This window comes from Dipodomys ordii, unplaced genomic scaffold, assembly GCF_000151885.1.
Source record: "Dipodomys ordii isolate 6190 unplaced genomic scaffold, Dord_2.0 Scaffold44, whole genome shotgun sequence".
NCBI lineage: Eukaryota > Metazoa > Chordata > Mammalia > Rodentia > Heteromyidae > Dipodomys > Dipodomys ordii.
The window spans coordinates 6989881-7017466 of NW_012267260.1; the positions used below are offsets into that span (position 1 = coordinate 6989881).

The 27586-nt window shown below is 54.2% G+C and overlaps 2 protein-coding genes across 2 annotated transcripts in view; one reads left to right on the plus strand and one right to left on the minus strand.

Annotated features, from left to right (window-relative positions):
- Window positions 1–7082, minus strand: part of Spats1 (spermatogenesis associated, serine-rich 1) — a 20434-nt gene extending 13352 nt beyond the window's left edge. The window contains exon 1 of the mRNA XM_013019083.1: window positions 6839–7082. Coding sequence (XP_012874537.1) covers window positions 6839–7082 — 244 coding nt within the window. The remainder of the gene's footprint in view (window positions 1–6838) is intronic.
- A 3668-nt stretch (window positions 7083–10750) lies between these two features.
- Window positions 10751–24696, plus strand: Aars2 (alanyl-tRNA synthetase 2, mitochondrial). Its single transcript, XM_013019043.1, has 22 exons — window positions 10751–10993; window positions 12758–12949; window positions 13717–13862; window positions 14071–14238; window positions 14920–15064; window positions 18187–18332; window positions 18449–18557; window positions 18884–18922; window positions 19016–19127; window positions 19430–19563; window positions 20254–20398; window positions 20602–20774; window positions 20894–21007; window positions 21101–21241; window positions 21884–22021; window positions 22108–22217; window positions 22362–22470; window positions 22677–22799; window positions 22944–23054; window positions 23672–23755; window positions 23863–23973; window positions 24279–24696. The coding sequence occupies exons 1-22, from the start codon at window positions 10751–10753 to the stop codon at window positions 24444–24446; spliced, it is 2961 nt and encodes a 986-aa protein (XP_012874497.1). The 3' UTR covers window positions 24447–24696.
- Window positions 24697–27586: the final 2890 nt, after the last annotated feature.

A 27586-nucleotide genomic window follows, 5' to 3' on the forward strand; every position in this document is an offset into this window, starting at 1 on the left:
AGGGCAGGCCTCGGATTCTCGGTCTGGAGGCCCAGCCCACCTGTTTTGGCCCTCCGGGTACTGGGTCACCCAGGAGCCTGCACCGAGGAGGAGACGACCACCGAGACCCAAGCACCAACTGCCACCAAGTCCCGAGAGCCAAGGCACCTCGCGGCCACCAGCAACCGCCACCGCAGCGGGGTTGCCAGGACACAGGTTCGCGTCCACTGAGGCGCGGCGCCGCCTTTCCTTTGTCTGCGCCCCTCCCCTCGCCCGGCCCCTCCCCGGGGGGGGGGGCGCTGGGGATCCCGCTCCCGGGGCGGGCGGAGTTGGCCTGCCTGCTGCAGCGGCGCGGTGCCCTCCCGGGCTGGGCCCGGGGGCGGGGGGGGGGGGGCTGCGATCCCCGGGAGCAGGGCTGGAGCGGGGCGGGGCCCCGTGTCCCTGGCTCCTGCTCACGGGACAGCCGGGCGCACTGCAGGCGTCCTCTAGGTCCAGACCTCATTTTTCTCTTTAAGTGGCAGGGACGTTAGAGGTTATTTTTATTTCTTGTTTTTTAACTGATCATCAAAAAAATGGCCACCGTAGAAATCTTAGAAATGTGGAAAGGAAGGCATCAACGTCCCGCAGCCAACAGCCATGAGCAGGCTTCCCGGGTCTACGGCTGAATAATGAATCACTCACAAAACTTGACGCTTGAATAACAGTGATGATGGTTATTATCATTAGTATTATTATTGTCGGTCGTGGGGCCTGAACTCTGGGCCTGGGCGCTGTCCCTCAGCTCTTCAGCTCCAGGTAAGCGCTCTACCACTTGAGCCACAGCGCCACTTCCAGCTTTTTGTGCTTATGTGGTGCTGAGGAATCGAACCCAGGACCTTCATGCAAGGCAAACACTACCACTGAGCCACTGATAGGGTAAATTAGAGCTAACAGCCACTTTCCCAGCCCCTAACTGATTATTATACCTGTATTCTTTCTCCTTTTTCAGGAGAGAGGGTTGGAAGTCTCCCCACAACGTAGCCCAGACTAACCTCCAACACACTGTGTAGTCAAGGCTGGCCTTGAATTCACCATCTTTCTGCCTCCACCTCCCAAGTGCTAAGATTACAGGAGTGTGCCACCACACTAAGCTGTTCTCTCCAGATTGGGAGGGTTGGCTAGGGTAGGCTGCTCTTGCTTGGGGTCTCTTCTGTCTCAGGAAGTAGGTGGAGGTTTTGCATTTGAGGCTGGTCACTGACACTGCCTGTGGCTGGTCAGCTGGGACGGTTTTTGTTTTTGGGGTTTTTTGTTTTGTTTTGTCAGTGGTGGAGCTTGAACTCGGTCTAGACACTGTCCCTGAGCTCTTTTGCTCAAGGCTAGCACCCCACCACTTTTGAGGCACAGCACCACTTCCGGTTTTTGAGTAGTTAATTGAAGAGTCTCACAGGGACTTTTCTACCCTTGCTGGCTTCAAACTGGGATCCTCAGATCTCAGCCTCCTGAGTAGCTAAGATTATTGGGCATGAGCCACCCGTGCCAGGCTTCCTGAGACTTTTGTCAGATCACCCACAGGTGGCTTTCCCCATGCTTCTGGTCAATGTGAGGATCCCAGAGGAATTAGGCAGAGACAGCACTGCCTCTTCCGTGGTCACAGATGGAGGAGGAGACCTCGACCCTGCCTCTCACTAGGATGACCAAGGTCACCTTGGTCACACCAAGGTGACTGAGGGTTCCCTATTTGTTTAAAGAGACAACATATGTCAATACAAAATGGAATTATATACCCAAATTTGCATCTAGCTTCTAAAAAGAAATCTAACATCATACCCTGGTCACTCCCTTTATTAAAGTTTAAGCCAGATAGGCACTGGTGGCTCACGCCTGTAAGCGTACCTACTTTGGAGGCTGAGATCTGAGGATCATTGTTCAAAGCCAGCCCAGGCAGGAAAGTCTGTTAAACTCTTATTTCTATCTAACCGACAAAAAGCCAGAAGTGAGACTATGGCTCAAGTAGCAGAGCATTAGCCTTGAGGGAAAACGCCAAATGAGAACATGAAGCCCTGAATTCAAGCCCCAACACCAGTACTAATTAACTAAGTGATTAACTAAAGCCATCTTCCCCATTCTACAATCCCAGGCCCTGGTGTGTCTTGGACCTGCCTCTCAAGGAAGCTTGGAAACTTGGGGCTACAGACCCCAATGGCACAAGCCCCTGATGGTGAACAAGAAATGTAGCACACTCAATCAGACGAAATGGTCAGCTGTCCAGTCACACAAGGTTGCATATTGGCACTTTCATGGGGTTCCATTTAACTGCAAAAGGTTGGACGTTGCCGGGCGCTGGTGGCTCACGCCTGTAATCTTAGCTACTCAGGAGGCTGAGATCTGAGGATCGAGGTTCAAAGCCAGCCCAGGCAGGAGAGACCGTGAGACTCCTATCTCCAATAAAACCACCAGAAAACCGGAAGTGGCACTGTAGCTCAAGTGGTAGAGTGCTCGCCTTGAGCTGAAGAGCTGAGGGACAGTGCCCAGGCCCAGAGTTCAAGCCCCACGGCCGACCAAAAAAAAAAAAAAAAGGTTGGACGTTTCTAGCAAGTTCCATAGCAAGGTCAGAGGAGTTGACTGGACATTAACCTCCACTCTCTGTCTTTACTCTACAGGACTCCACTGGAGTTCAATGAGTAGGAGCTTGGCTTGGGGAAGAAGGACTCACAGGAGCAGGATGGCAGATGCACACAGGGAGCAGGTGGACCAGGACACAGGACAGACAGAGACACAGACACCAGGAGGGCAGTGTACCTTCTCTCCACCTCTCACGCCTCCTGCAACTCTGACCCTGGAGGTCAACAGTAAGAATTGTGTGTCTGCCTAGCCAGGTGCTGGTGGCTCACGCCTGTAATCCTAGCTACTCAGGAGGCTGAGATCTGAGGATCTCGGTTCAAAGCCAGCCCTGGCAAGAAAGACCGCGAGACTCCTATCTCAAGTGGTAGAGCACTCGCCTTGAGCTGAAGAGCTGAGGGACAGCGCCCAGGCCCAGAGTTCAAGCCCCACGACCGACAAAAAAAAAAAAAAAGAATTGTGTGTCTGGCAATGACAGGAAACACAGGGAAAGTTATCAGATAAATCCTAGCCTATTCCACCTGCATCATGGCAGAATAAGAAAATTGAGCCCGTTAGAATGACATTTGACAGCTGAGGACTCAGAGACATTGTTTGCCTTTGTGCTTGCGTAGTTCATTTGCGTAGCTCAAGAGATACAAGCTAAATTGGGGGAGGGGGATCTTAAACACTCTCCCTTCCCCCAAAAGTACCACAAAACCCCCTACTGGGGAGTCTGACTTCCCCAATGTCAGGAAAAGGTCACCGATCACAAACTTTCATAGGACATGCATGTCCTACCAGCAAACACCAGAGGGCAGTGTAAACCCAGACACGGAGAAACAGCTCTGACCCAGACTCTCCACCTCATTCTTCAGCCTGGAGCCTTCAGCCTAGACCTTCCCCTAGGAGGCCCAGGGGCCAGCAGGTGTTGAGGGGAATAGTTGTTGACAAAACCTGCAGTGGTGAGCAGAGGGAGGCAGAAAAATGTAGCAAGAGAGTATATGCTACCCCAGAGTGGCTACCACCACCAGGCCCCCATCTTCAAAGTTTGCACCAGCAGCTCCTGTCAGGAAACAGAACCAGACACCTATGTTCCAGGCACAGTACCAGGTGCAAGGGGCTCAAAGGTGAATAAAGCACACGCCTTCTCCCAGCCGCAACAGCCTCTGGACCATCACAGAACTCACAGCACAGAAAAGCACCATCCGTTTCTTCCCCAAGTACAGAAAGAGACAGATGGGGCCGAGATGGTAGTTCAGTGGGAGAACACTGGCCTAGCACATGCCGAAGGCCCTGGGTTCAATCCCTAGCACTGTAGGACACAGACAGGCTGGGAGGAGGTAACTGGCAAGGCAACCCTGGGACACCCTGATAGGAAAGCAGTCACCATGAATTCTCATGAATTCACCGTAGTCATTCATGACCATGATAGAGCTGGAGTGGTCGCCCTCAGTATTGAGAGGATTCATCTTTGTCCCAGACTGCTCTGCAGTGATGTCTGTCCTCTCTCTAATCAGAGGAATAAAGAGACAAACACTATTCCATAGCCTCATTCCTTCCCTGTCCCTCTGCACTCACTCTCGCTGTCTGTACCTGATCCCTCCCAGCTCCTTCCCTGTGTCATCTCCTCCTGCTGGTCAAGGGGCCTCACCATCCATCTCTCTCTCTCTCTCTCTCTCTCTCTGGGATTCAGCAAATACTTCCCTCTCTGGGCCCTACAGGCCTAAAAGCAGCAGAGAGCCCTGGCTGACCCAGTGCTGTCTTCAGCCATTATTACAGAATGTTCCAAGGATATTTCCGAACAAAGTGCCCCTATGAAATCTCAAAGCTCAATCTGTTATTGAACTTATTCTAAAATGTTTTAAACATGTCCTTGACCTGTTAACCACATGCCCCGAACATAATGATAACCTTTCATAATACACTGGGGTCTATTTTCTGAACATTCTTAGAGCAACTCAGAGGTAATATTTTATGTGTGTGTGTGTGTGTGTGTGTGTGTGCCGGTTTTAGGGCTTGAACTCCGGGCCTGAGCCCTGCCAGTTCAAGGCTAGCACTCTATCACTTGAGCTACTGCCCCACTTCCGATTTATTTGGTGTTTAATTGCAGATAGGAGTCTCACAGACTTCCCTGCCCAGGCTGGTTTTAAATTGTGATCCTCAGACCTCAGTCTCCTGAGTAGTTAGGATTACAGGCCTGAACCACCAGCACCCAGCTAACATCAGAGTGATTTAAACAAAAGATTCCTCTCCTCTATTGGATACCTGAACAAAGTAGTCCAAGGTGACTCATAGCAGGTAGGGACCCAGGCTTTTCCATCCTCAGTCATTGCTAGGTGACCCCCTTCTCATTACCTTTGTCATAAGTCTCTCTTCTTCCCCCACCCCCTGGGCAGGAGATTGAACCCAGAACCATGAATTGGCTAGGCACATGATCTACCACTTGAACTATGCTTCCATTTCTTTCTTTCTTTCTCTTTCTGTCTCTTTCTTTTCTTTTCTTTTGGTTGTGGGGCTTGAACTCTGGGCTTGGGCGCTGTCCTTGAGCTCTTCAGCTAGGATTACAGGCATGAGCCACCAGTGCTGGGCTACTTTGTTTTTTAAACAAGGTCCCACTAACTTTGCCTTGGCTAGCCTCAAGGTCAATATCCTCCTGCCTCTACCTCCCAAGTAGCTAGAATTACAGGCAGGTGCCAGTACACTAGGCTCAAAAAAAGTCTCTTGAGTCAGGAGTTGGTGGCTCATGGCTGTAAACTAGAAACTCAGGAGGAGGCTGAGATCCCAAGGATGATAGCCCAAAACCAGCCCAAGTCCTTGAGACTCCATCTCCAAAATTACCAGCAAAAAGCTGGGCTTGATGCTGCGGTGGTGGCTCACACCTGTAACCCTAGCTACTCAGGAGGATGAGATCTGAGGATCACAGTTCAAAGCCAGCCAGGCCAAGAAATTCCATGAGACTCTTACTCTAATTAACCACCAGGATACTGGAAGCGGAGCTGTGCCTCAAAGTGGTAGAACATTAGCCTTGAGCAGAAAAGTTCAGGGACAGTGCCCAGGCCCCAAGTTCAAGCCCCACACAAAAAGAAAAGAGAGAGAGATTGGGCTCCACATAGTAGAGTACCAGCTGAAGAAGCAAGCAAACCAGGTGAATTCAAGGCCCTGAGTTCAAACCCCAATACCACCACACACACAAAAAGTCTATTGTAATCTTATTAGTCCTCTGAGAGCTAGAAAACCAAACATGTGAGTTTTCCAGAATTACATATATTAACACATTCACAATATACATTTTTATTTATTTATTTTTTTGGTCATGGGGCTTGAACTTTGGGCCTGGGCTCTGTCCCATAGCTCTTCAGTTCAAGGCGAGTGCTCTACCATTTGAGCCACAGTGCTACTTCCGGTTTTCTGGTGGTTTATTGGAGATGATTTTCTTTTTTTTTTTTTTTGTCGGTCGTGGGGCTTGAACTCTGGGCCTGGGCGCTGTCCCTCAGCTCTTCAGCTCAAGGCGAGCGCTCTACCACTTGAGCTACAACTCCACTTCCTGTTGGAGATGATTTTCATGGAATTTTCTGCGCAGGCTGGCTTTGAGCCTTGATCCTCAGATCTCAGCCTCCTGAGTCGCTAGGATTACAGGTGTGAGCCACAAGTGCTGGGCCCACATACAATTCTTGCTTCTACATGCTATTAAGGAAATTACTCTCAGCTTTTCCACTTGTAAAGTAGGAATAACAACTCATGTCGTTACGTAGAAAGCATGTTGTTTGGGGGATGGGCAGCTGCTCGGTGGTACAACGCTCAGGGAACATACTGCGAGGCCTTGTGTTCCAGCCCCAGCACTAGAAAAATCAAAATAAAAAGCAAGCTATGCTGGGCATTGGTAAGGCACACCTGTCATCCTAGCAACTCAGGAGGCTGAGATCTGAATATCCCGATTTTATGGCAGCCTGCGGCAGAGAAGTCTGTGCAATTCTTATCTCCAATTAAACAATATAAAGCCAGAAACAGCAGTAGGACTCGAGTGGCAGAGTGCCAGGCTAGATGGAAAAAAACAAGTGGGACCATGAGGCCCTATGTTTAAGCCCCAGTACGTGTGTATATATGTATATATATATATATATATGTATATATATACATATATATATGTGTGTGTGTGTGTGGCATGTTACAAGTCATATAGCAACTACCCAATGGGGTGTAGCTGCATTCCTTATTACTATATAAGGCAAGTCACCGGTTTACAGGTCCTGAGTCTGGGATGGAGGGCTTCGAGCCTCACTTGGCGGGCTCCGCGTCTCCACGCTCTTGTCTGGGGCTCTGTCCCCGGGGGTGTAAAGCCCTGGAAGCTGGAGGACGACTTGTCCCGCCCGGTCCCGCCCGGCGCCGCCCGCACTCTTCTCCGCGTCTCGGGCTGCGGTGGAAGCCCCGCGCCGTCGGGGGTCCTCGTGCGTGCGTGCGTGCCCCGCGTTCTGCAGGCGCCTCACAGCAGGCAGGGCGGGCCGCGGGCCGCCGCGCCTCGCCATCTCCCAGGGCCCAGGGACAGGCGGGAAGCGGCGGGAGCGGCATCGCCCCGCTGGCCCGCGGCCGCGGCGCCCGCCTCGGTAGCGTTGTCTGGGAGGCAATGCCGGCCACACCCGACGATCTGCCCTGTGCGCGCGCGCGCGTGCCCGTACCGGGGCTCGAACTCGGGTCCCGGGCGCTGTCCCTTAGCTTTTCACCCAAACCGCGGAAGGTGCCCGGATCCCCACGGTGCCCCTGCCCGGCCCGCCCCCCTCCCGGGCCTCCGCCGCCGGGCGGGCCCCCCTCCGCCCTCCCTTCCCTCACGCGCCCGCCCGCCTCCGGTCTCCCAGCAACAGAGAAGGGAGCAGGCGCATGCGCAGGATGGCCTCCGGCCCCGCCCGCCGGCCCCGCTCGCGCCTACCCGGGACCCCAAGGTTCATCCAAAACCTCTCCGGTATTGCACGTTGGTCACTCCAGACACCGTCCAGACGAGCAACACAGCACCGTCTCCTGGGAGCCTGCTACACGAGCAAGAACCTGCTAGAACCCGCCGCCCCTGCCCACCCCCAGGCGGCATTGCTAACGGGATCCGGCGTCGGCCGGCGCCGCGGGCACCGTCCGGGTGCTAGGCCGTGGGTGGCGGACGGACACATCGAACCAGAGACGTCCTCGGTGAACTTTTCAGCCATCCAGCAGAAGCAAGCTTTACGATTTGTAGAGGAAACAGGCTCCCCAGGCCCAGGCCGGGCTGAGGAAGGGGAAGTCCCTCGTGTCTGCCCCGCCCATCACTCCAAGACAGAGTGCATCGCCGACCTCTGCTCCTACCCTCTGGAGTCAAAGTGAAAATCAGAAAGGACAGTTTCCCCCAGGATGGGGGTGATGGAAACGGGAGGCGGTGGTGACAAAAAATGGGTACCTTGAACCTGCCACTATAAGTAAGTCGACTGGCAACATTTAAAAACAAAAAGTTTGGATTCCAATGCCAGTGGTTCACATCTGTAATCCTAGCAGCTCAGGTGGCTGAGATCTGAGAACCTAGGTCTGAAGTCTGCTAGGCAGGAAAGCCTGGGAGACTCTTCTGTCCAATTAACAGCAAAAAGCTGGAAGTAGAGCTGTGGCACAAGTGGTGGAGCACCATCCTTGAGTGAAAAAAACTAAGGAAGAGTGCCTTGGCCCCAAGTTCAAGCTCCAGTACCAGCATACCCAAAAAATGACAAAGTCGGATGTGGGGAAGACAAAGCATCACTCTCTTTAACCATGAAGACAGTACCTCAAATAGTATGCACAAAACCCAGCTGAAGAGCTCCAAATAGGTGCACTCCACACGTGCTTTAAACTTCTAAATGAAATTCCTGCCAATATTAAGACAGGGATCCGTTCACCTGAGAGCAGTTCCAAGTTGGTAGCTTTCCTGTCTGAAGAGTTCCATCTTGGAAAGCTGCAGAACTTAAGTTTAACTTCCTCATCAAGTAACAGAACAGACACATCCCAAGCCTAAAAGAACCACGGCGCTTTGCCAGGAAACACTAAGCAGCAGTGACTCAACAAACAGCATCACATTTTTAAAAAAGAAAAAAGAAAATGATTAATTTTTAGTGGCAAAGACAAAGTCATAAGATAGGGGGAAACCTACTTCAAACAGAAGCCACTAAAAAAAAAAATTCTAAGGAAGAGCAGTTAGTCACAAAAGATCACATGAAACTCTTATCTCTAGGTGCCAGCCTTGAGCAAAAAGCCAAGCAAGAGCTGGAAGCCCTGATTTCAAGTCCCAGTAAAGACACACACACACACTAATAATAAATAAAAATACTGAATTTGTATGGTGTATATAAATTATATACAGTATATAATTTACATCAGTAAAGCTGTTTCAATTCATGGCAGCACACTAGGTCAAAATTACTCTAAATCCATGGCAGCGCAGTAGGTCCAAGTTAATCTAAAATATAGACTTCCTACTATAACACAGAAGCTCTCGGCAAAATCTGGACCAGCTGATATGAGTACTGAATAGAAGCCCTGCTATATTTATCTGGGGGAAAAATGCTCTCACTTCAACTCAGGGAAGAATTTCATAGTCTTTCTCAAGGTCATCAGTCTTCTAGAAATCCCCATCTGGCTTTAGGTTCCTGTTCCAAAACCATTGGAAAAATCAAAACAGGCAAAAAAAAAAAAAAACACTTTCAAAACAACACCTTTAACTTATGTGGGCTAGGGGAAAGGCAGAGAATCATGGAATAGACATGGCTTCATCAGCAGACAGCTGACAGCAGACAGCTGAGAATTCACTATTTCCATAGAAACCCAAGTCCAAAATAGACTATACATTTCCTCAGGGAAAGTGCCTCAAAAGATCCCAAATAAGGGCAGGTGCTAGTGGCTCATGTCTGTAATCCTAGCTACTCAGGAAACTGAGATCTGAGGATTGCAGTTTAATGCCAGCCCAGACAGGAGACTCTCATCTCCAATTAACCAGCAAAAAGCCAGAAGTGTGGTTCAAGTGGTAGAGTGCCAGCCTTGAGCAGAAAAAGCTAAGGACAGTGCCCGGCTTGATTTCAAGCCCCAGTACACACGTACACACACACACACACACACACACACACACATTTACACACATACACACACCAAATAAAATACACCAAAAAAAAATGGTAAGGGCCTTCAACTTGGCAAACTCCCTTCTCTTTCCAATGTTTCATTTCCTAGAGACCAGAGGTCATCATGAGAAGCCCCTGCTGTGCCCACAAGGCCTGCTGGCATCAGAGTCAGAGCTGTCCCCAGGGAGAGGAAGGCAAGGGGACCTGCACTGGGAAGCTTACAGAGAACATTTCCTGCTGCTTTCAATTCACAAGACATGCCGACCTGGATTCTCTCTTATCCCTAGGCAAATTAAAAGACCAAATGTTATTAAGCAATTAATAATAGAGTAGATTGCTATTTGGCTTCTGTGTCTCTGACAGGCTCCTGTTCCAAAGGGCCTGCTTCAATCTTTAAGGACAAAATGACTATGGCAATTCCAAGAGGAAAGAAAACTGGCAAGGGCCTAAAAGTGTGCCTCTATCAGTTGATTGTCTCCTGGATGAATGCTGACTTTCCCTTGCATTCTCTGCCTTCTTCATTGGGCCTGGAAAAGCAATGCACAACACAATCCATGCCCTCACACACACAAAAGAGTCAGTCTACAGCCTCATTTTCAACCTTGCAAAAATCAGTAACCCTAACAATCTGCTAGGATATAGAATATGGAGGGCTGGAGGTTTTTATTAATGTACCATTAATGTACCTAAAGCACCCTAAGCAATGACTACTGCAAAGTAGGCTCTCCATGAATATTTCTTTTTTTTTTTCCTTTTGCCAGTCCTGGGGCTTGAGCCCAGGGCCTGGGCACTGTCCCTGAGCTTCTTTTGGGCTACACCATCACTTCCAGCTTTTTTTGTTTATGTGGTAATGAGGAATAGAATCAAGGGCTACTCTACCAGTAAACCATATTCCTAGCTCTCCGGGAATATTTCTAAGGCTAAATGAATTAAGGGCCTACTATGTGTGGGAGGCTGTGCTAGGCCAACTTCTGCCTCTTGGGCCTCAAGAGGCTGCCTCCTTGGGTCCTCCGCTCGCCAGGGGGCGCTGTAGGGAGCCGCAGGCATTCTTTCGGTTACTCTCTGACCCAGTGAAGCCGCTGCCCGGAGCCAAGATGGCGGCATCGGTGGCAGCTGTAGCCGGGCGTCTGCGGCGGGCCATTCGAAGGTCGTCCTCATGGCAAGGTCCCAGCCCTCGACCGCTCTCAGCCGAACCCCCGCCAGCCCAAGGATCGGCCGTGCGGGACACCTTCCTGAGCTTCTTTCGGGATCGCCATGGCCATCGGCTGGTGCCTTCGGCGTCAGTGCGGCCTAGGGGCGACCCCAGTCTGCTGTTCGTTAACGCCGGCATGAATCAGGTGGGGGCGGAGCCACACCGGTCAGGGGGCGGGGCTCGCGAGCCTTCTGGAGAAAGGCTGCGGGATTGGGCGAATAAAGCAAGGGGCGGAGCTTTCGGGGTAAGAGGGAGGTGCGTGGTTGGATAGAGGGATTGGAGGCGGAGCTTACGGCTTGAGGAAGGCTTGACTCAAAGGTCCAGAATTGAAGGCACAGGGTCCTTGTCTCCAGGCTTGGCCAGGCGGGGAGGGAAGATTTCATTAGTAAAATATAAATTAGGGCCGGGAGCTGGTGGTTCACGCTTGTAATCCTAGCTACTCAGGAGGCTGAGATATGAGGATCGCAGTTCAAAGCCAACCCTGGCAGGAAACTCCGTGAGACTCTAATCTCCAATAAACCACCAGAAAACCGGAAGTGGTGCTGTGGCTCAAGTGGTAGAGCGCTTGCCTTGAGCTGAAGAGCTGAGGGGACAGCGCCCAGGCCCAGAGTTCAAGACCCACGACCGACCAAAAACACACACACACACACAAACATTAAATAAGAGGTTTATTGAGCACCTGCTGTGTGCTAGGTAATGCATTTTCCCCTAAGCTTTTTGTTGTTGTGCCTGCCCTGGGCTTGAACTCAGGGACATAGGGGCTGAGCTTTTTTGCTTAAGGCTAGCAGTTTATTACATGAGCCACAGCTCCACTTTCGGCTTTTCTTTCTTCTTGGAGTACAGTCATCCCTTGCTATATCACAGTTCACTTATTGCAGCTTCGCTGTATCGGTTATTTTTTTTTAATAGATAAATAATGATTCCTCACCTGGTTTTACAAAAAATATAAATAGTGATCCCTCATGTCACAGGAGTTATATTCCAAAGACCTCCACAATATGTGAAAATCTGCAAAGTAGCTCATGCTTGTAATCCTCACTAGTCAGGAGACTGAGATCTGAGGATTGGGGTTCAAAGTCAGCCCAAGCAGGAAAGTCCTTGAGACCCATCTCCAATAAATTACAAAAAAAGACAGATATGTTTTTGCTAGGCCCTGTGAATTAATTAAAAGCCCCTCCCCCCAACTCTGTGTCCTTTGAACTAGCCTATTCTTGGCTGCAGTCCCTCACCTTGTTCCTGGGAGGAAGGAAAAGATTCTGATAACTCTCTGTGTGAAAGGCAAACTACCCCTCACACAAGCAAAGTCTTCTTATCATCTTAAAGAAAATAGCTCAAAACTCAGCCGAACACCTTGTTCCTGTTCTGTTTCAGTAATAAAGCAACAATTTCTCCAGAATTCTTCCAGAGACAAAGGCTGAGCTAATAAACACAAATCAGGCCATACCTTCAACTTGTGACTGGCTTTGGGGTTTGTTTGGTTTTTATGTGTATATGTGCCACTCCTGGCAAGTGAGCTCAGGGCCTGAGTGCTATCCTTGAGCTTCTTTTGCTCAGTTAGAGATGAGTCTCTCAGATTTATTTGGCTGGGCTGGCTTTGAACCAGAATCCTCAGATCTCAGCCTCCCCAGTGGATTACCACCTGCATCCAGCATTCTTTTTCTTTTTTTTGGGGGGGGGTCCGGTCGAGGGGCCTGAACTCTGGGCCTGGATGCTATCCCTCAGCTCTTCAGCTCAAGGCTAGTGCTCTACCACTTGAGCCACAGCACCACTTCCGGCTTTTTTCTTTTTGCTTATGTGGTGCTGAGGAATCGAACCCAGGGCCTCATGCATGCAAGGCAAGCGCTCTACCACTGAGCCACCTTTCCAGCCCTGCATCTGGCATTCTTAAAATACCTTTATGTGCTTCTAGTTCAAGCCCATCTTCCTGGGCACCGTGGATCCTCGCAGTGAAATGGCAGGCTTCCGACGCGTGGCCAACAGCCAGAAGTGTGTGCGGGCTGGAGGACGCCACAACGACCTGGAGGATGTGGGCCGAGACCTCTCCCATCATACCTTCTTTGAGATGCTTGGCAACTGGGCTTTTAGGGGTGAATATTTTAAGGTGAGTCTTCAGGGAGCTGAAGGGTTAAGAAAGACTCAGCAGCCAGGCGCTGGTGGCTCACGCCTGTAGTCCTAGCTACTCAGGATGCTGAGACCTGAGGATCGCAGTTCAAAGCCAGCCCAGGCAAGGAAAATCCGTGAGACTCTTATCTCCATTTAACTGCCAGGAAACCAGAAGTGGCGCTGTGGCTCAACTGGTAGAGCGCTTGCTTTGAGCCAAAGAGCTGAGGGACAGCGCCCAGGCCCAGAGTTCAAGCCCCACAACTGAAAAAAAAAGAAAAAGAAAAAAGAGGTCAAGATCTATCTTGTCTCCACTTTCCTGACTGCTCGTATAAAGGCTTATACTAGACACAGGTGAAGCACTAGATGATGGGTACAAAGGGAATATGTCACTTCCCTAACTGGACTGTAAGTCTGCCGAGGGCAGAGACTGGGCTTCCTGCCTAATGGCTGGTCAGAGTTGTCTGAATAAATGACCAGGCAGCAAGACTGAGAAAGCTAACTGCAGTTACAGTCACCTAAACTGAGGTGGACAGAGTTTCTGAAGAAGGTAGGACTTGTTCTAGAACGGGAAGGAAAGCTGACTAAAGAAGAGCAGGAAGCTTTCCCGGGAGGAGAATGCTCAAGGCAGAATGGTCGTGGCATGTTCTGGGAACAGCGTAGGGAGTGGGAATGATTTTGTCCTGAACTCACATGGTTGGCTGGCGCATCCGAGGGGCCTCTTTCTCACCCACATTCCTCCTCCCTCCACACTGGGGTCCACTACAGGAGGAAGCTTGCAGCATGGCCTGGGAACTGCTGACTGAGGTCTATGGCATCCCTAAGGATAGACTCTGGGTCTCCTACTTTGGTGGTGACCCCAAAGCTGGGCTGGACCCAGACCTGGAGAGCAGGGACATCTGGCTCAGCTTAGGGTAAGTCAATCCCTCATGATGCCCGTTCCTGGCAGACAGGACTGGAAGAGAGACCACCAGACCATTCCGTTCAACATATCCCAGCATGCTGTGGGTCAGCCCTGTTCTTCCTCTTGCTGCTCTGGGACCTCGAGGAGGGATGGTCATGACAGGAGTCCCCGCTTCTGAATGCGTCCATCTCTCACCATGTTCCTGGCTTGGTCCCCAGGGTGCCCACCAGCCGTGTGCTTTCCTTCGGACCCCAAGAGAACTTCTGGGAGATGGGCGACACTGGCCCCTGTGGGCCCTGTACGGAGATCCACTATGACCTGGCTGGAGGGGACGGAGCCCCACAGCTGGTGGAGCTTTGGAATCTGGTCTTCATGCAGCACAACAGGTAACCAGGGCCAGAGCAGGAGCAGCATTCCTGACCAGAAGTGGAAAAGTTGACAGTTGGAAAATGGATCCAATTAGGAAAATGAACACTGAAAAGACACCTTGAATGTGTCAGGCACGTTTGTAAACACTGCCGCTAGCGACTGACAACATCCTAGTCTTCTCTCTTGACAGATTAGTCATGCTGTCATCATACGGTGCGGTTGAACTTGGTGATCTCTTAAGATTTTCTTCTAGCCTGGATATGCCTCCCCCCCCCCTTTCTGTCAGTACTTTCTGTCAGGCTGGCACTCTGTCACTTGAGCCACAGCTCTAGTTCTAGCTTGTTTGCTGATTAAGTTGAGATAAGAGTCTCATGGACTTTCCTACCCAAGCTGGCTTCAAACCATGAAGCTCAGATCACAGCCTCCTGAGTAGCTAGGATTATAGGCTTGAGCTGCCAGAGCCTGGTGACATGTCTTTCTTTAAGGGCAAAGAATTCTGCCCCATAGGCAATGTTTGGGTCCAGGCAAGACCCCAAGTAGGCATGGGGCTAGAGTGAGAAAGGACCCACAGAGTATCATCTGTTACCTGTGGTGTTACCGCCTGTCCCTCCTCCCACCGACAGCCTCCTTGGGTTCCTCTCCCTTTCTCTACTGCACTTGGTCCTGGGTGGGCCTCACCTTGCACTTTCCCTGACCAGAGAGGCCGATGGAAGCCTGCAGCCCCTGCCCCATCGGCACGTGGACACAGGAATGGGCCTGGAGAGGCTGGTGGCTGTGCTGCAAGGCAAGAGATCCACCTACGACACCGACCTCTTCTCCCCGCTGCTCAGTGCCATACACCAGGTGAGCCGCCTCTGCCCTTCAGAGGATGTAGCAGTGCCCAGAAGTGACCATGGGGATTTCCTTTGAGTATGAGAGACAGACGATAAATAAATGTATGCAAAAGCAAGATAGCAACTTGCAGATTGAGAACAAGCAGTAAATATGATCGTAACTAGCAGGGGGCACAAAGAACTCTTAAACAAGTGTGTAAAGGAGGTCCACCAAAGTCACGCAGCCTGTAAAAACAGCCACAGACAGCTTCTACCCCCTAGAAGGCACGGCAGCTGCCGAGGTCCTGAGGCGGGAAAGGGCTTGACATGTTCCGAGGACAAAAAAGGCAATCTGCCAGCTAAAGCAGAACCACATGGGGTACGGTGGAAACCATGTCATTTCTTGGAATAATAAACACCTTAGCACTTCCTGACTTAAAATCGCCATGGAGAAAGTGGTGCTGTGCCTCAAGTGGTAGAATGCTCACCTTGAGCTGAAGAGCTGAGGAGCTGAGGGACAGCGCCCAGGCCCAGAGTTCAAGCCCCATGACCAACAAAAAAGAGTGAGTCTTATAGACTTTTGTTGTTGTTGTTGTTGGTTGTGGGACCTGTACTCTGGGCCTGGGTGCTGTCCCTCAGCTCTTCAGCTCAAGGAGAGAGCTCTACCACTTGAGCCACAGAGCCACTTCTGGCTTTTTCTGCTTATGTGGTGCTAAGGAATCGAACCCAGGGCCTGATGCATACAAGGCAAGCGCTCTACCACTGAGCCACCTTCCCAACCCTCATAGACTTTTCTTTTTTTTTTTTTTATCCAGTCGTGGGGCCTGAACTCTGGGCCTGGGCGCTGTCCCTCAGCTCTTCAGCTCAAGGCTAACACTCTACCACTTGAGCCACAGCGCCACTTCTGGCTTTTTTCTTTTTGCTTATGTGATGCTGAGGAATCGAACCCAGGGCCTCAGGCATGCAAGGCTAGCACTCTACCACTGAGCCACCTTCCCAGCCCTCATAGACTTTTCTTCACCTGACTTCAAACTGCAATCCTCAAACCTCAGCCCCCTGAGGAACGAGGATTACAGGCGTGAGCCTCTGGCCATGCTGTTAGTCTTGAGTGAGCTTACCTGTGCACCTGTGTGCAGGCACAGGCAGCTCTCCTGCTGGCCGCCAGTGTGGGACAGTGGGGTGACCGGGTCGTGTGTCTGTTGTCTCCCAGCTGGGGAGCCCAGGCTCGCTCACCTCACGGCAAAGCAAGGCTCCAAAGAGGAGAACAGAAGCACGGGCTCCCAAGCGTGTCCTTTCCACTGACTGCCTCAGTCCCAGCAAGGCGTGGGCAGACGCAGACTCAGATGGAGAAATCGATTCCATCCCTTTACGGGGAAGCGACCGTAAACACATCCAAAAGCTGCATGGGCTTAAAAAAAAAAAGAGGAGGAGCCTTTAATAACCGACCTCCCACAGCGGGGAAGGCAGGAGTCACATCTGGTGAGGCCTTGAAGTCCAGAATGACTTTCCTTCTGCCTGTGGTGAGGGGGGCTGGGAGGGGCGGTGGCAGGACTGCTGTGCGCCTGTGAAAGGACATTTCCATCACCTGCGGATGATGGGCACCAGGGAGGCTGTCACCAGTCCAGGCAAGAGGTCAGGGCGCGGCTTCCTGGGTAGCAATGGGGGAAGGAAAGCAGATGAGCTGGAGGATCCTGAGGAGAGAGAAGGAAGGGCCTGGGAAGAGAGCTGACATGGGCACCTAGGAAGAACAGGTTAGAAGTGGGGCAGATCAGTCGGGCGCCACTGGCTCATGCCTGTAATCCTACCTACACAGGAGGCTGAGATCTGAGGATCACGGTTCGAAGCCAGCCCAGGCAGGGAAGTCTGTGAGACTCTCCAATAAACACTAGAAAACCGGAAGTGGCGCTGTGGCTCAAGCGGTAGAGGGCTCGCCTTGAGCTGAAGAGCGCGAGGACATTGCCCCAGCCCAGAGTTCAAGCCTCATGAAGTGGGGCAAATCAAGTGCTATAACCACGTAGCCCTCGGCTGTGCACCCGCTTTCTGCCCATCCTCTGCTCCCCAGGCTGGGAGGCAGAGCAGCAAGTGAAGAGCACTTGGAATCAGATGTCACCTCTGAGCCAGCATGCCGCTGCGTGGCCTGTTGCCGCGCCTCTGCCCTCTCCTCCCCCAGTACTGGGGCTTGAACTCAAGGCCTGGGTTCTGTCCCTTAGTTTTTTTGCTCCAATCTGGTGCTCTACCACTTGAACCACAGTTCCACTTTTGACTTTTTGATGGTTAATTGGAAATAAGAGTCTCACAGGCTTTTTCCTGCTTGGGCTGGCTTTGAACAGCTCTCAGCCTCCCAAGTAACTAGGATTACAGGCACAAGCCATTGGCACCCAGCTCTCTTTCTCTCCTCTCTTCCTTGAAAACAAGGGTAACCATGCCTCCCAGAGGGGCTGGTTTAGAGATAGCAGGTCCTGGTAGAGTCAGTAAGCAAGTGCCATGATGGCACTATTTTTTTTTTTCCTGTCAGTCAAGGGGCTTGAACTCTGGGCCTGAGCGCTGGCCCTCAGCTTCAGCTCAAGGTGAGAGCGCTCCAATACTTGAGCCACAACACCACTTCAGTTTTCTTGTGCTTAATTGGAGCTGAGAATCTCATGGAGGGGCTGGGAAGGTGGCTCATTGGTAGAGTGCTTGCCTTGCATGCATGAGGCCCTGGGTTCGATTCCTCAACACCACATAAGCAAAAAGAAAAAAACCGGAAGTGGCGCTGTGGCTCAAGTGGTAGAGTGCTAGCCTTGAGCTGAAGAGCTGAGGGACAGCGTCCAGGCCCAGAGTTCAAGTCCCATAACTGACCAGAAAAAAAAAGTCTCATGGACTTTCCTGCCTGGGCTGGCTTTGAACCACCATCCTCAGACCTCAGCCTCCTGAGTAGCTAGGATTACAGGTGTGAGCCACTGGTGCCCAGCTCCTGATGTCACTAGTAGTGCCCAGGATGAGCCCCGGGACAGTGGCGCCTGACCCGTGTTTGCTTGGGTGTCTGTCCACAAGGCCACAGTGGAGGCGCTCAGCCCAGGGCTGAGGGCAGATGCCCTGCGGTTTATGATGAGAGCCACCGAGGCCAGGTCAGGCAGGGCCAGCGGCGATGTCTTCTTCTCTTGTGCGTTCCAGGGCTGCGGGGCACCCCCTTACTCAGGCCGAGTCGGGGAGGCAGATGAGGGGCGCATCGACACGGCGTACCGCGTGGTGGCGGATCACATGCGCACCATCAGCGTGTGCATTGCTGACGGCGTCTCTCCGGGGATGTCGGGAGCCCCGTGAGTCTGGAAGGGCTACAGGGAGGGAGGGGCTGGGGCAAGGGCCTTGGGGTGGAGGCAAACACCCCAGCGGGCATGGCTGGACCTGACCCACCTCTGGGCTCTGAACCCTTTAGGTTGGTTCTTCGCCGGATTCTCCGCCGCGCCGTGCGGTTCTCCACGGAGGTGCTGCGGGCACCCCCTGGCTTCTTAGGCAGCCTGGTGCCTGTGGTGGTGGAGACGCTGGTAAGGACCTCCTCACCTGGGCCTTTCTGGACCCTCAGGGAACCAAACACAGAGCACCCCAGCTCCCCACCCTGCTGTCCAACACGGTACCACCAGCAGGGTGCTCACAAAAAGCATGGAGAGATGTCAGGAGGCTCCTTGCCTGAAATCTGAAATCTGCAGGGATCCACTTCTGCTAACCCAACCCTAAAGCATCTCCCTAGCTGGGTCCCCGGGGGAGTGGAAGAGGGGGTGGGTGGGGTGGGGGCTCCGCAGGGCGGGCAGGGAAGGGAGGTAGCTGGGGCTGATTGTGTGTCACACTGCCAAGCTCTCTCCACCTCCCCTAGGGAGCCGCTTACCCCGAACTGCAGGAGAATTCAGCCCAGGTACAGATTCGGGTGGGGAGGGGTGGTGGGGGAGCTGGGGAGGTGGCTTCCCTCTGAGTGCGCCAGTTCCACGCCCGCCCTGCCCCGTGTCAGATAGCCAGCCTGGTGTCAGAGGACGAGGCGGCCTTTCTGGCCTCCCTGCAGCGGGGCCGCAGGATCATCGACCGCACCTTGAAGCACCTGGGGCCTTTGGATCTGTTCCCTGGTGAGGAGAGGCGAGTCCTGGCCACGGTTCGGGGGTTCCGGCCCACCCTGCACCACATACACCCTCACACACCTCCACACCAACTTCCTCCTCCGTACCCCCTTCCGACACCCAGACCTGTGCTGCCTGCCCAGCCAGCCCCCTCCCGTCCCTGCTTTCCAAGGTGGGCTCGTGAAGCCTAAAGGTGGGAGCACTCACCTGGGAGGACCCAGCGATGGGGAAGGGCCACCCGCTGGCTTCTGTGTGACTTCCCCTTTCTCCCCCCCCCCCGCCCCCCCCATCAACACTCTTCTTCCACACAGCCGAAGTGGCCTGGTCCTTGTCACTGTCCGGAAATCTGGGGCTCCCCCTGGACCTGGTAGAGCTGATGCTGGAAGAGAAGGGGGTACAGCTGGACTCCGCTGGCCTGGAAAGGCTGGCCCAGGAGGAGGCCCAGGTACAGCTGGGGACCCCACTCTGGATTCTGGTAGGTCACCTCAGCCCCTTCTCTAGAGCAACAGCTGCTGTTGCTGAGAGGAAGCCAGAGGCTGAGATGGGGCTGTTCCCTCAGTCACGGGTGACAGGAGGAGCCTCCAGCCCCACACATGACTCTAGAGAGGGACACTGACCTCGGTGAAGGAAACAAAGGACCAGAAAAGAAGCCAGCGTGGCATCCCAGAGGGTCAAGTGAGGCAGCAGCAGGTCTGGCTGATCCAAGGGAGCTTGACAGCGGACTCACCAGGAAGCTGAGAGGGGGTCTCCAGCAGCCAGCCGAGATCTGGGGTCCGATTCTAGAGGGACTTTAGGATCCACAGGGACATGGCTGTACAAGACTCCGGTCCCATGGCATTCTCCATAGACATGTTCTTTTTTCTCTTTCTTGTTCTTTTTGTTGGTGTGCGGCTTGAACTCTGGACCTGGGCGCTGTCCCTCAGCTCTTCAGCTCAAGGCTAGCGCTGTACCACTTGAGCCACAGCGCCACTTCCTATGTTTTGCTGGTTATTTGAAGATGAGCACCTTGTAGACTTTCCTTGACTGGACTGGCATTGAATCCCATTCCTCAGATCTCAGCCTCCTGAGTAGCTAGTATTACAGGCATGCCACCATGCCCAGAGTAGACATGTTCTTATTCATGTCCTTTCTGCAGCACCGGGCCCAACAAGCTGAGCCAGCTCAGGAGCAGAGATTGCACCTTGACGTCCATGCACTGGGGGAGCTACAGCGTCAGGGGGTGCCCCCAACAGATGACAGCCCCAAGTACCGCTACACCCTGCAGCCCGGTGGAGGTTATGGTGAGAGTCTGGGCCCACAGATGGCCTGTGTTGTGTCCAAGATGATGGCTAGAAACCCCTGTGGATTCCTCAGGGCAGCCACCAGGGGCCGCTATGGCCACAGTTGGAGGTACCCAGCCAGGTGCCTGTTGGCCTCAAGTCCCAGCCCCACCAGCCCAGTCCAGCCCAGATTGAGTACTAATAAGCATTCCGTGTCCCACCAGAGTTTGACCCCTGTGAGGCCCAGGTTCTACAGCTGTACACGGAGAACGGGACAGCGGTGGCCTCTGTGGGGGCAGGCCAGCGCTGTGGCCTCCTCCTGGACAGGACCAACTTCTACGCTGAACAGGGGGGTCAGGCTTCAGACCGGGGCTACCTGGTCCCGGCAGGGCAGCCGGTAAGCACCTCCCTCCCTGAGCGAATGAGGCGGAAGGCAGATCTGAGCCTGGATGGGAGCCAAGGAGAAGGGACAGCTGCAAGCAGGCGCTTTGGGGTCTTGGTCCCTCCCTCTCTCAGGATGTGTTATTTCCTGTATCCCGGGCCCACATTTGTGGGGGCTTCATCCTGCATGAGGTGGTGGCCCCGGCGTGTCTGCAGGTGGGGGACCAAGTACAGCTACACGTGGACGAGGTAAGGCCCACCAGCTTTCCTTGGTAGCCTATAGTCCCTTCGTCTCCCCGCTCTCACCCTCACCCAGACCCCTGGGTGACAAAAGTGTTCTAGGCCTGGCGACTGGGATGCATGGAGAAGCACACGGCCACTCACCTGCTGAACTGGGCGCTGCGGCAGACGCTGGGCCCCGGCACAGAGCCTCGGGGCTCCCATCTCAACCCCGAGCGGCTGCGCTTTGACCTGGCCACCCAGGTGAGCTGACAGTGATGACAGGGTTGCTAGCGGAGGGCCTGAGCTCCAGGCACAGCGCTGCAGCTCTGCCTGTCCCAGGGGTGGGACAGGTGAAGCAGTGAGGCCGTGCCCTCGCCCGGCTCTGAGTTAGTATTCAGGACCACCCTCCCCTGTGTAAATATTTGTGTGTGCATGCGTGCACGTGCACGTGCACGCGTGTGCTGGTACTAGAGCTTGAACTCAGATGTCACTTGGCATTTTTTTTTTTTTTTTTGGCTGTGGGGCTTGAACTCAGGACCTGGGCTCTGTCCCTAAGCTCTTTTTCTCAAGGCTAGCATCCACCACTTTGAACCACAGCACCATTTCCAGTTTTCTGGTGGTTAACTGGAGACAAGAGTCCTACGGACTTTTCCTGCCCATGCTGGCTTTGAACCATCTAGGATTACAGGTGTGAGCCACCAGTGTCCAGGTCACTTGGCTTTTTTGTCTCAAAGGCTGCTATTCTACCACTTGAGCCACAGATCTGTTCTGGCTTTTTGCTGGTTAGCTAGGAATAACTCCATGGCCACTGACTGCTCATAAGTGCATCAATAACAAGCATGTCATGTGGAGACATGTCCCATGATGCCTGTGGCTCTGTGTTCCCCACCTCCCACTCTCCAGACAGCACTGACCCCCGAGCAGCTCTGGAAAGTGGAGGGCGCCGTGCAGGAGGCCGTGGGGCGGGATGAAGCTGTGTACATGGAGGAGGTGCCCCTGGCGCTCACCGCTCACATCCCTGGTCTGCGCTCTCTGGACGAGGTGGATTGGTGGCCCTGGCCTGCCCGCTTCCGGCACACCCACCAGGCAGCCTGCAGTGGCTCACAGGCTCTCCCCTCTCCCCTCAGGCGTACCCGGACCCCGTGCGGGTGGTGTCGGTGGGTGTGCCCGTGGCCCAGGCATTGGAGCCAGCTTCCCAGGCTGCCCTGCACACCTCCATGGAGCTCTGCTGTGGCACGTGAGCCATCTCCACTGCCCTAGCCCCAGGCCTGGGCCACACCCTTCCCCTGGTCTGTGGGACCTCCAGACCTCAGTTTGGGGCTTAGCCTTCTTCCATCTTTCCCATCATCCCCTCTGACTTTCTCCTTCCTCCCGCCCATAGGCACCTGCTGCGCACAGGGGCGGTGAGGGACCTGGTCATTATCGGGGAGCGCCAGCTTGCCAAGGGGACCACCCGCCTTCTGGCTGTCACTGGGGAGCAGGCCCAGCAGGTCAGCATGCCTTAGCTCCAGAGACTTCTGGGTAGAGATGAGGGTCCGGGGACACACACCGCGACACTGGCATGCCAGGGTGCCCTGGTACGGCTGTCCTTAGAGCTGGTCGCTTTATTATTTGGTGGCAGCCATGAACTGCAAGCCCCTGTCCTGGCCACTGAGTGTCACCAGCCACCCCTCACGGTCCTGCCGCTCCCTTGCAGGCCCGGGACGTGGGCCAGGCTCTGGCCCACGAGGTGGAAGCAGCTTCAGAGAGGCTGAGTCGAGGCACCCGTGACCTGACCGAGGCTCAGCGACTGTCCAAGGACATGGGGCGACTCACAGAAGTGAGAGCCACTCCCCCCACCCCCAAGCTGGGTCTTTCCCGTCTTCCCCAAGCACCCCAAATGCTTGGGCTCTGGCTGGCCTGGGGGTGGGGGTGGCGTTGGCCCCTTGGGGAAGGGCAGGGCGACACACGGCTCTGGCCGTAGGCCGTGGACACCGCGGTGATGCCCCAGTGGCAGCGGCGGGAGCTGCAGGCCACGCTGAAGGCCCTGCAGCGCCGTGCCAACACAGCCGTCCGGAAGCTGGAGATGGGCCAGGTGAGAGCAGGTGCACCCATGCGCTCAGGCACTGCGGCACCAACCCCGGGAACCCTGGGAGGCTGTGTGGGGACAGGCAGGTGGGAGTAGGCGTCAGCTTCAACGCCCCTCCCCCCCACCCCGCGCCCCACCAGGAGCCATTGCAAGGCTGCGTCCTCAGCTCTCCGCCAGGCTGCGGCTCTGCCTAAACCCTTCCCTCCAGGAAGCCTTCTGACTTGACCACCATTCAGCAACCTTCATTGTTCCTTGACTACTAAGCCCCTCCAGCCACGTCCTCGCACATTCAGCGACCTCGGCACAGGGGCCTGAAGCTGTGGTGACAGTCAGGGGGAGGAAGGGGCCATGCTAGGCAGCCTGATGACCTGTGTCATCACACCTGTAATCCTAACCACTCATGAGGCCCAGATCTGAAAAATCAAAGTCCTAAGCCAGCCCAGGCAGGCAAATCCAAGAAACTCTTCCATCCAATTAACCATCACAAAGCCAGGGAGGAGCTGTGGCTCAAGTAGTAGAATACCTGCCTTGAGGGGGGAAAAGCTAAGAGCATGAGACCCTGAGTTCAAGTCCCAGTCCCAGCGCCCCTCAGCCGGCCTCTGGGCTGTCCCTCCCGCCTACAGGCTGCAGAGAAGTCCCAGGAGCTGCTGAAGCGGCACACGAAGGGGCGTCTGATCGTGGACACCGTCTCTGCGGAGTCCCTCTCTGTGAGTCTGTCTGAAGTCTCCCCAGGCCTGGGGAGGGCCGAGTCCTGCCGTGGAGACAGCGGGGTATCTGGGAAACTGCTCACCCCGTTCCCCCCCCCCCCCGCCAGGTGCTGGTGAAGGTGGTGCGGCAGCTGTGTGCGCAGGCCCCCGGCACGTCCGTGCTCCTGCTCAGCCCCCAGGGCTCGGGCAGTGTGCTCTGTGCCTGCCAGGTGGCCCAGGTGAGCAAGCAGCCCCAGCCCCACCGAGCTCTGAGCCTGGAGGGGGGCCATGGGGGGCACCTGCGAGGACACCCATGATGACAGGGAGGGGCGATCTCCTAGTCCCTGTGGACAGCCCCTCCCACCCAGAAAGCACCCTGAGATTTCCCAGTTCCACCCCCACACACACACACACACACTCATCCTGTCCAGCCCTTCTCCCTCACCTCACTAGCTGCTGCCTAGCAGCGGGGCGGGGGCGGGGGAGGGAGGGGCTGATCTCTTGGACCCCACTTCCCCTTGCCTCTGCTTCTGATTCTCCTCAGGGTACTACACCTGCCTTCACAGCAGCAGCCTGGGCCCTGGCCGTGTGCAACCACATGGGGGGGAAGTCCTGGGGCTCTCGACTGGTGGCCCAGGGCACCGGAAGCACTGCTGACCTGGAAGCCGCCCTCAGCACCGCCCGAGCCTATGCCCTCAACCAGATTCACTGAGCAACCTACCAGCACACAGGAACTAAAGACAAGCACCTGGCACCCGGCCGGAGCTGGCACAGCCTCCCCAGAGGCTGAAACAGAAGACAAGAGGCTGGAGGACCAGCAGCTGAGCCAAAGGAGGCCACCTGGGCCTCATGGTACAAAGAGACAGGGACACAAGGAAGTGAGCCGAGATGCACGACCCCCACCCAATGTGAACTCCTGGCCACCGAGCTGAGACCGCTCATTAAAAGCATCTCACACAGGGCAGGTCGCTCTGGAAGATGTTTTTCTAAATTTGTTTATTATTTTTGGTCGGTCATGGGGCTTGAACTCTGGGCCTGAGCGCTGTCCCTCAGCTCTTCAGCTCAAGGTTGCACTCTACCACTTGAACCACAGCGCCACATCCAGCTTTTTCTGCTTATGTGGTGCTGAGGAATCAAACTCAGGGCCTCCTGCATGCGAGGTAAGCACTCTACCACTGAGCCACCTTCCAGCCCCTGAAGATTTATTTTTAGAAGAGGGGGACATTCCTCTCCCAGCATGGCCCCCCACTGCTGGTTTACTGATTGGAAAGACTCCTCAGGACCCAAATCCTGGCTACCGAGTTCCAGACGTGTCATTTGAAATCAATGATGGAATGATAGCAAGGCAGACTCCCCCTTCAGGCTCCCAATGTCATATGATGATCTCTCATTTGAATTAGGGCCTTGTTGACTTGTTGATATACTGAGCAACAGGCCTGATCAGAGACTGAGATGGTAGAAAAGCACCAGACAGGCAGCAAGTCTGCCCAGGTGGAACTCACTTCAGAAGAGTGTCAAGCTGGGTACTGGTGGCTCATACCTATAATTCTAGCTACTCGGAAGGCTGACCTTTGAGGGTTGTAGTTCAGAGACGACCCAGGGAAAAAAGTCCTTAAGACTTATCTCCAGTTAACCACCAGTAAGCCAGAAACGAGGTGTGGCTCAAATAGTAGAGCACCAGCCTTGAATGAAGAAACGCAAGGAGGCACAAGGTCCTGAGCACAAGCCCCAGTACTAGCAAAAAGGCGTGTGAAACAGTGATAGAAAAAGCTAGAAGTGATCAGGGAGGCAGGGGTAGCATTACGGTCTCCCTGTGAAGTGGCACTGAGCTGGGAACCAGGAAGAGAGGATGTGAGTCTCACAGAGATCTGAGGGAAAGTGTTCTGGGCTGAGGAGACAGTCAGTGCACAGGCCCTGAGGGAGGCTGAGACTAGTGTCATTAGGCAATGAGCTAGGACAGTGGCAAGTTACAGGGTCTGCCCAGTGCTGTGCTTTTGATCTGTTCTTTTTGGTGGCTCTGAGGTGACACTTGCTAGGGTGACACTACCACTTGAGCCATGCATCCAGTCCTGCTTTTTTGCTGTTTTAGAGACAGAATGTAGCTTCCAAAATCCTCTAAAGTCACAGCCTCCTGGGGGGTAGGATTACAGGTGTGAACCACATGTACCCAGAAAATGCTGTCTTTTAAAACAAGCGACACACGTGTCCAAAGCCAGGGCAGGAGGTGGAAACAGCTGGAGCTGAAAACTTGCCCAGAGCAGGATGAAGACATGGGTGAAGGCCTTCTGGCAGAGTGAAGCCCCCTGGCTCTGATTCAGGTACTAGAGCTCTGCCTCTGTCTCTACTTCTTGTTACTAGCTGAAGAGTCCATCTTCAAGGCAAAGGCGTCCTGGCTAGGAAACACATTAGATGGCTGGGAATGTGGCTTAGTGGTAGAGTGCTTGACTAGCAATGATGAAGCCCCGGGTTTGATTCCTCTAAAGTACCACATACACAGAAAAAGCTGAAAGTGGTGCTATGGCTCCAGTGGTAGGGCACTAGCCTTGAACAAAAGAAGCTCAGGGATAGTGACCAGGCACTGAGTTCAAGCCCCAGAACTAGTTAAAACACACACACACACACACACACATTAGCGCTGAGTCTAATGTCATCCCTACTCCCTGCGTGGTGTCAGCTTAAGATGAGGATTTGCTGGGAAGTCACTGGTAAGTTTGAGGATCTAGACCTTCAGGGCCAGTTTGTGTGTGTGTGTGTGTGTGTGCATTTTCCCTTGGCTTTTTTGCTCAAAACTGGTGCTCTACCACTAGAGCCATGCCACACTTGCAGCTTTTTGGTAGTTAGTTGGAGATAAAAATCCCAAGCTTGGGCTGGGAAGGTGGCTCAGTGGTAGAGCGCTTGCCTTGCATGCCTGAGGCCCTGGGTTCGATTCCTCAGCACCACATAAGCAAAAATAGCCAGAAGTGGCGCTGTGGCTCAAGTGGTAGAGCGCTAGCCTTGAGCTGAAGAGCTGAGGGACAGTGCCCAGGCCCAGAGTTCAGGCCCAACGACCCGACCCCAAAAAAAAAAGTCTCAAACTTTCCTGCCCAGGCTGGCTTCTAATTACAATTCTCAATTCTCAGCCTCCAGGGTAACTACATTACGGGCATGGGCCACAGGTGCCCAGCTGGTACCCTTACTTTATTCACGCGTCACCTGGGCATCACCTGGGCATCTGAGATGCTAACTTACCCAAGATGCCTTCTGGGAGTCCTGGAGGGAGCAGCAATGAAAGCTAAATTCTGCCATGATGGGAACCCCTTCCTGCCCAGCACCTCCTCCCTGTCCAGCTCCTCCTCCCCTCCACCCAGCTCCTCCTCCCCTCCACCCAGCTCCTCCTCCTCCACCCAGCTCCTCCTCCCCTGCCCAGCTCCTCCTCCCCTCCACCCAGCTCCTCCTCCCCAGCCCAGCTCCTCCTCCACCCAGCTCCTCCTCCCCAGCCCAGCTCCTCCTCCACCCAGCTCCTCCTCCCCAGCCCAGCTCCTCCTCCACCCAGCTCCTCCTCCCCTGCCCAGCTCCTCCCCTGCCCAGCTCCTCCCCGCTGGAGGACAGCCCGACTCGCCCGGAGGTTCAGGGACACCAGCCCCATCCATCCCGCCAGGCTAGGAGTGGAGAGGCCTGGGGCTGTGAAGGGGCCCAGGCGGCCTGGTCCAGTCTCGGCCGTCCTCCTGCAGGTCTGGGGTCGGCCGGGCCGGGCCGGGCCCGGGGAGATCCTCTCCGCCCCAGCCCTTTCCATACAGTGCTCCGCGCTGCGGCCGGGGCCTGCGGGGTCCCAGCCGCCTCCCCGCGGGAGCCACGCGCCCGGACCGCTCCGCA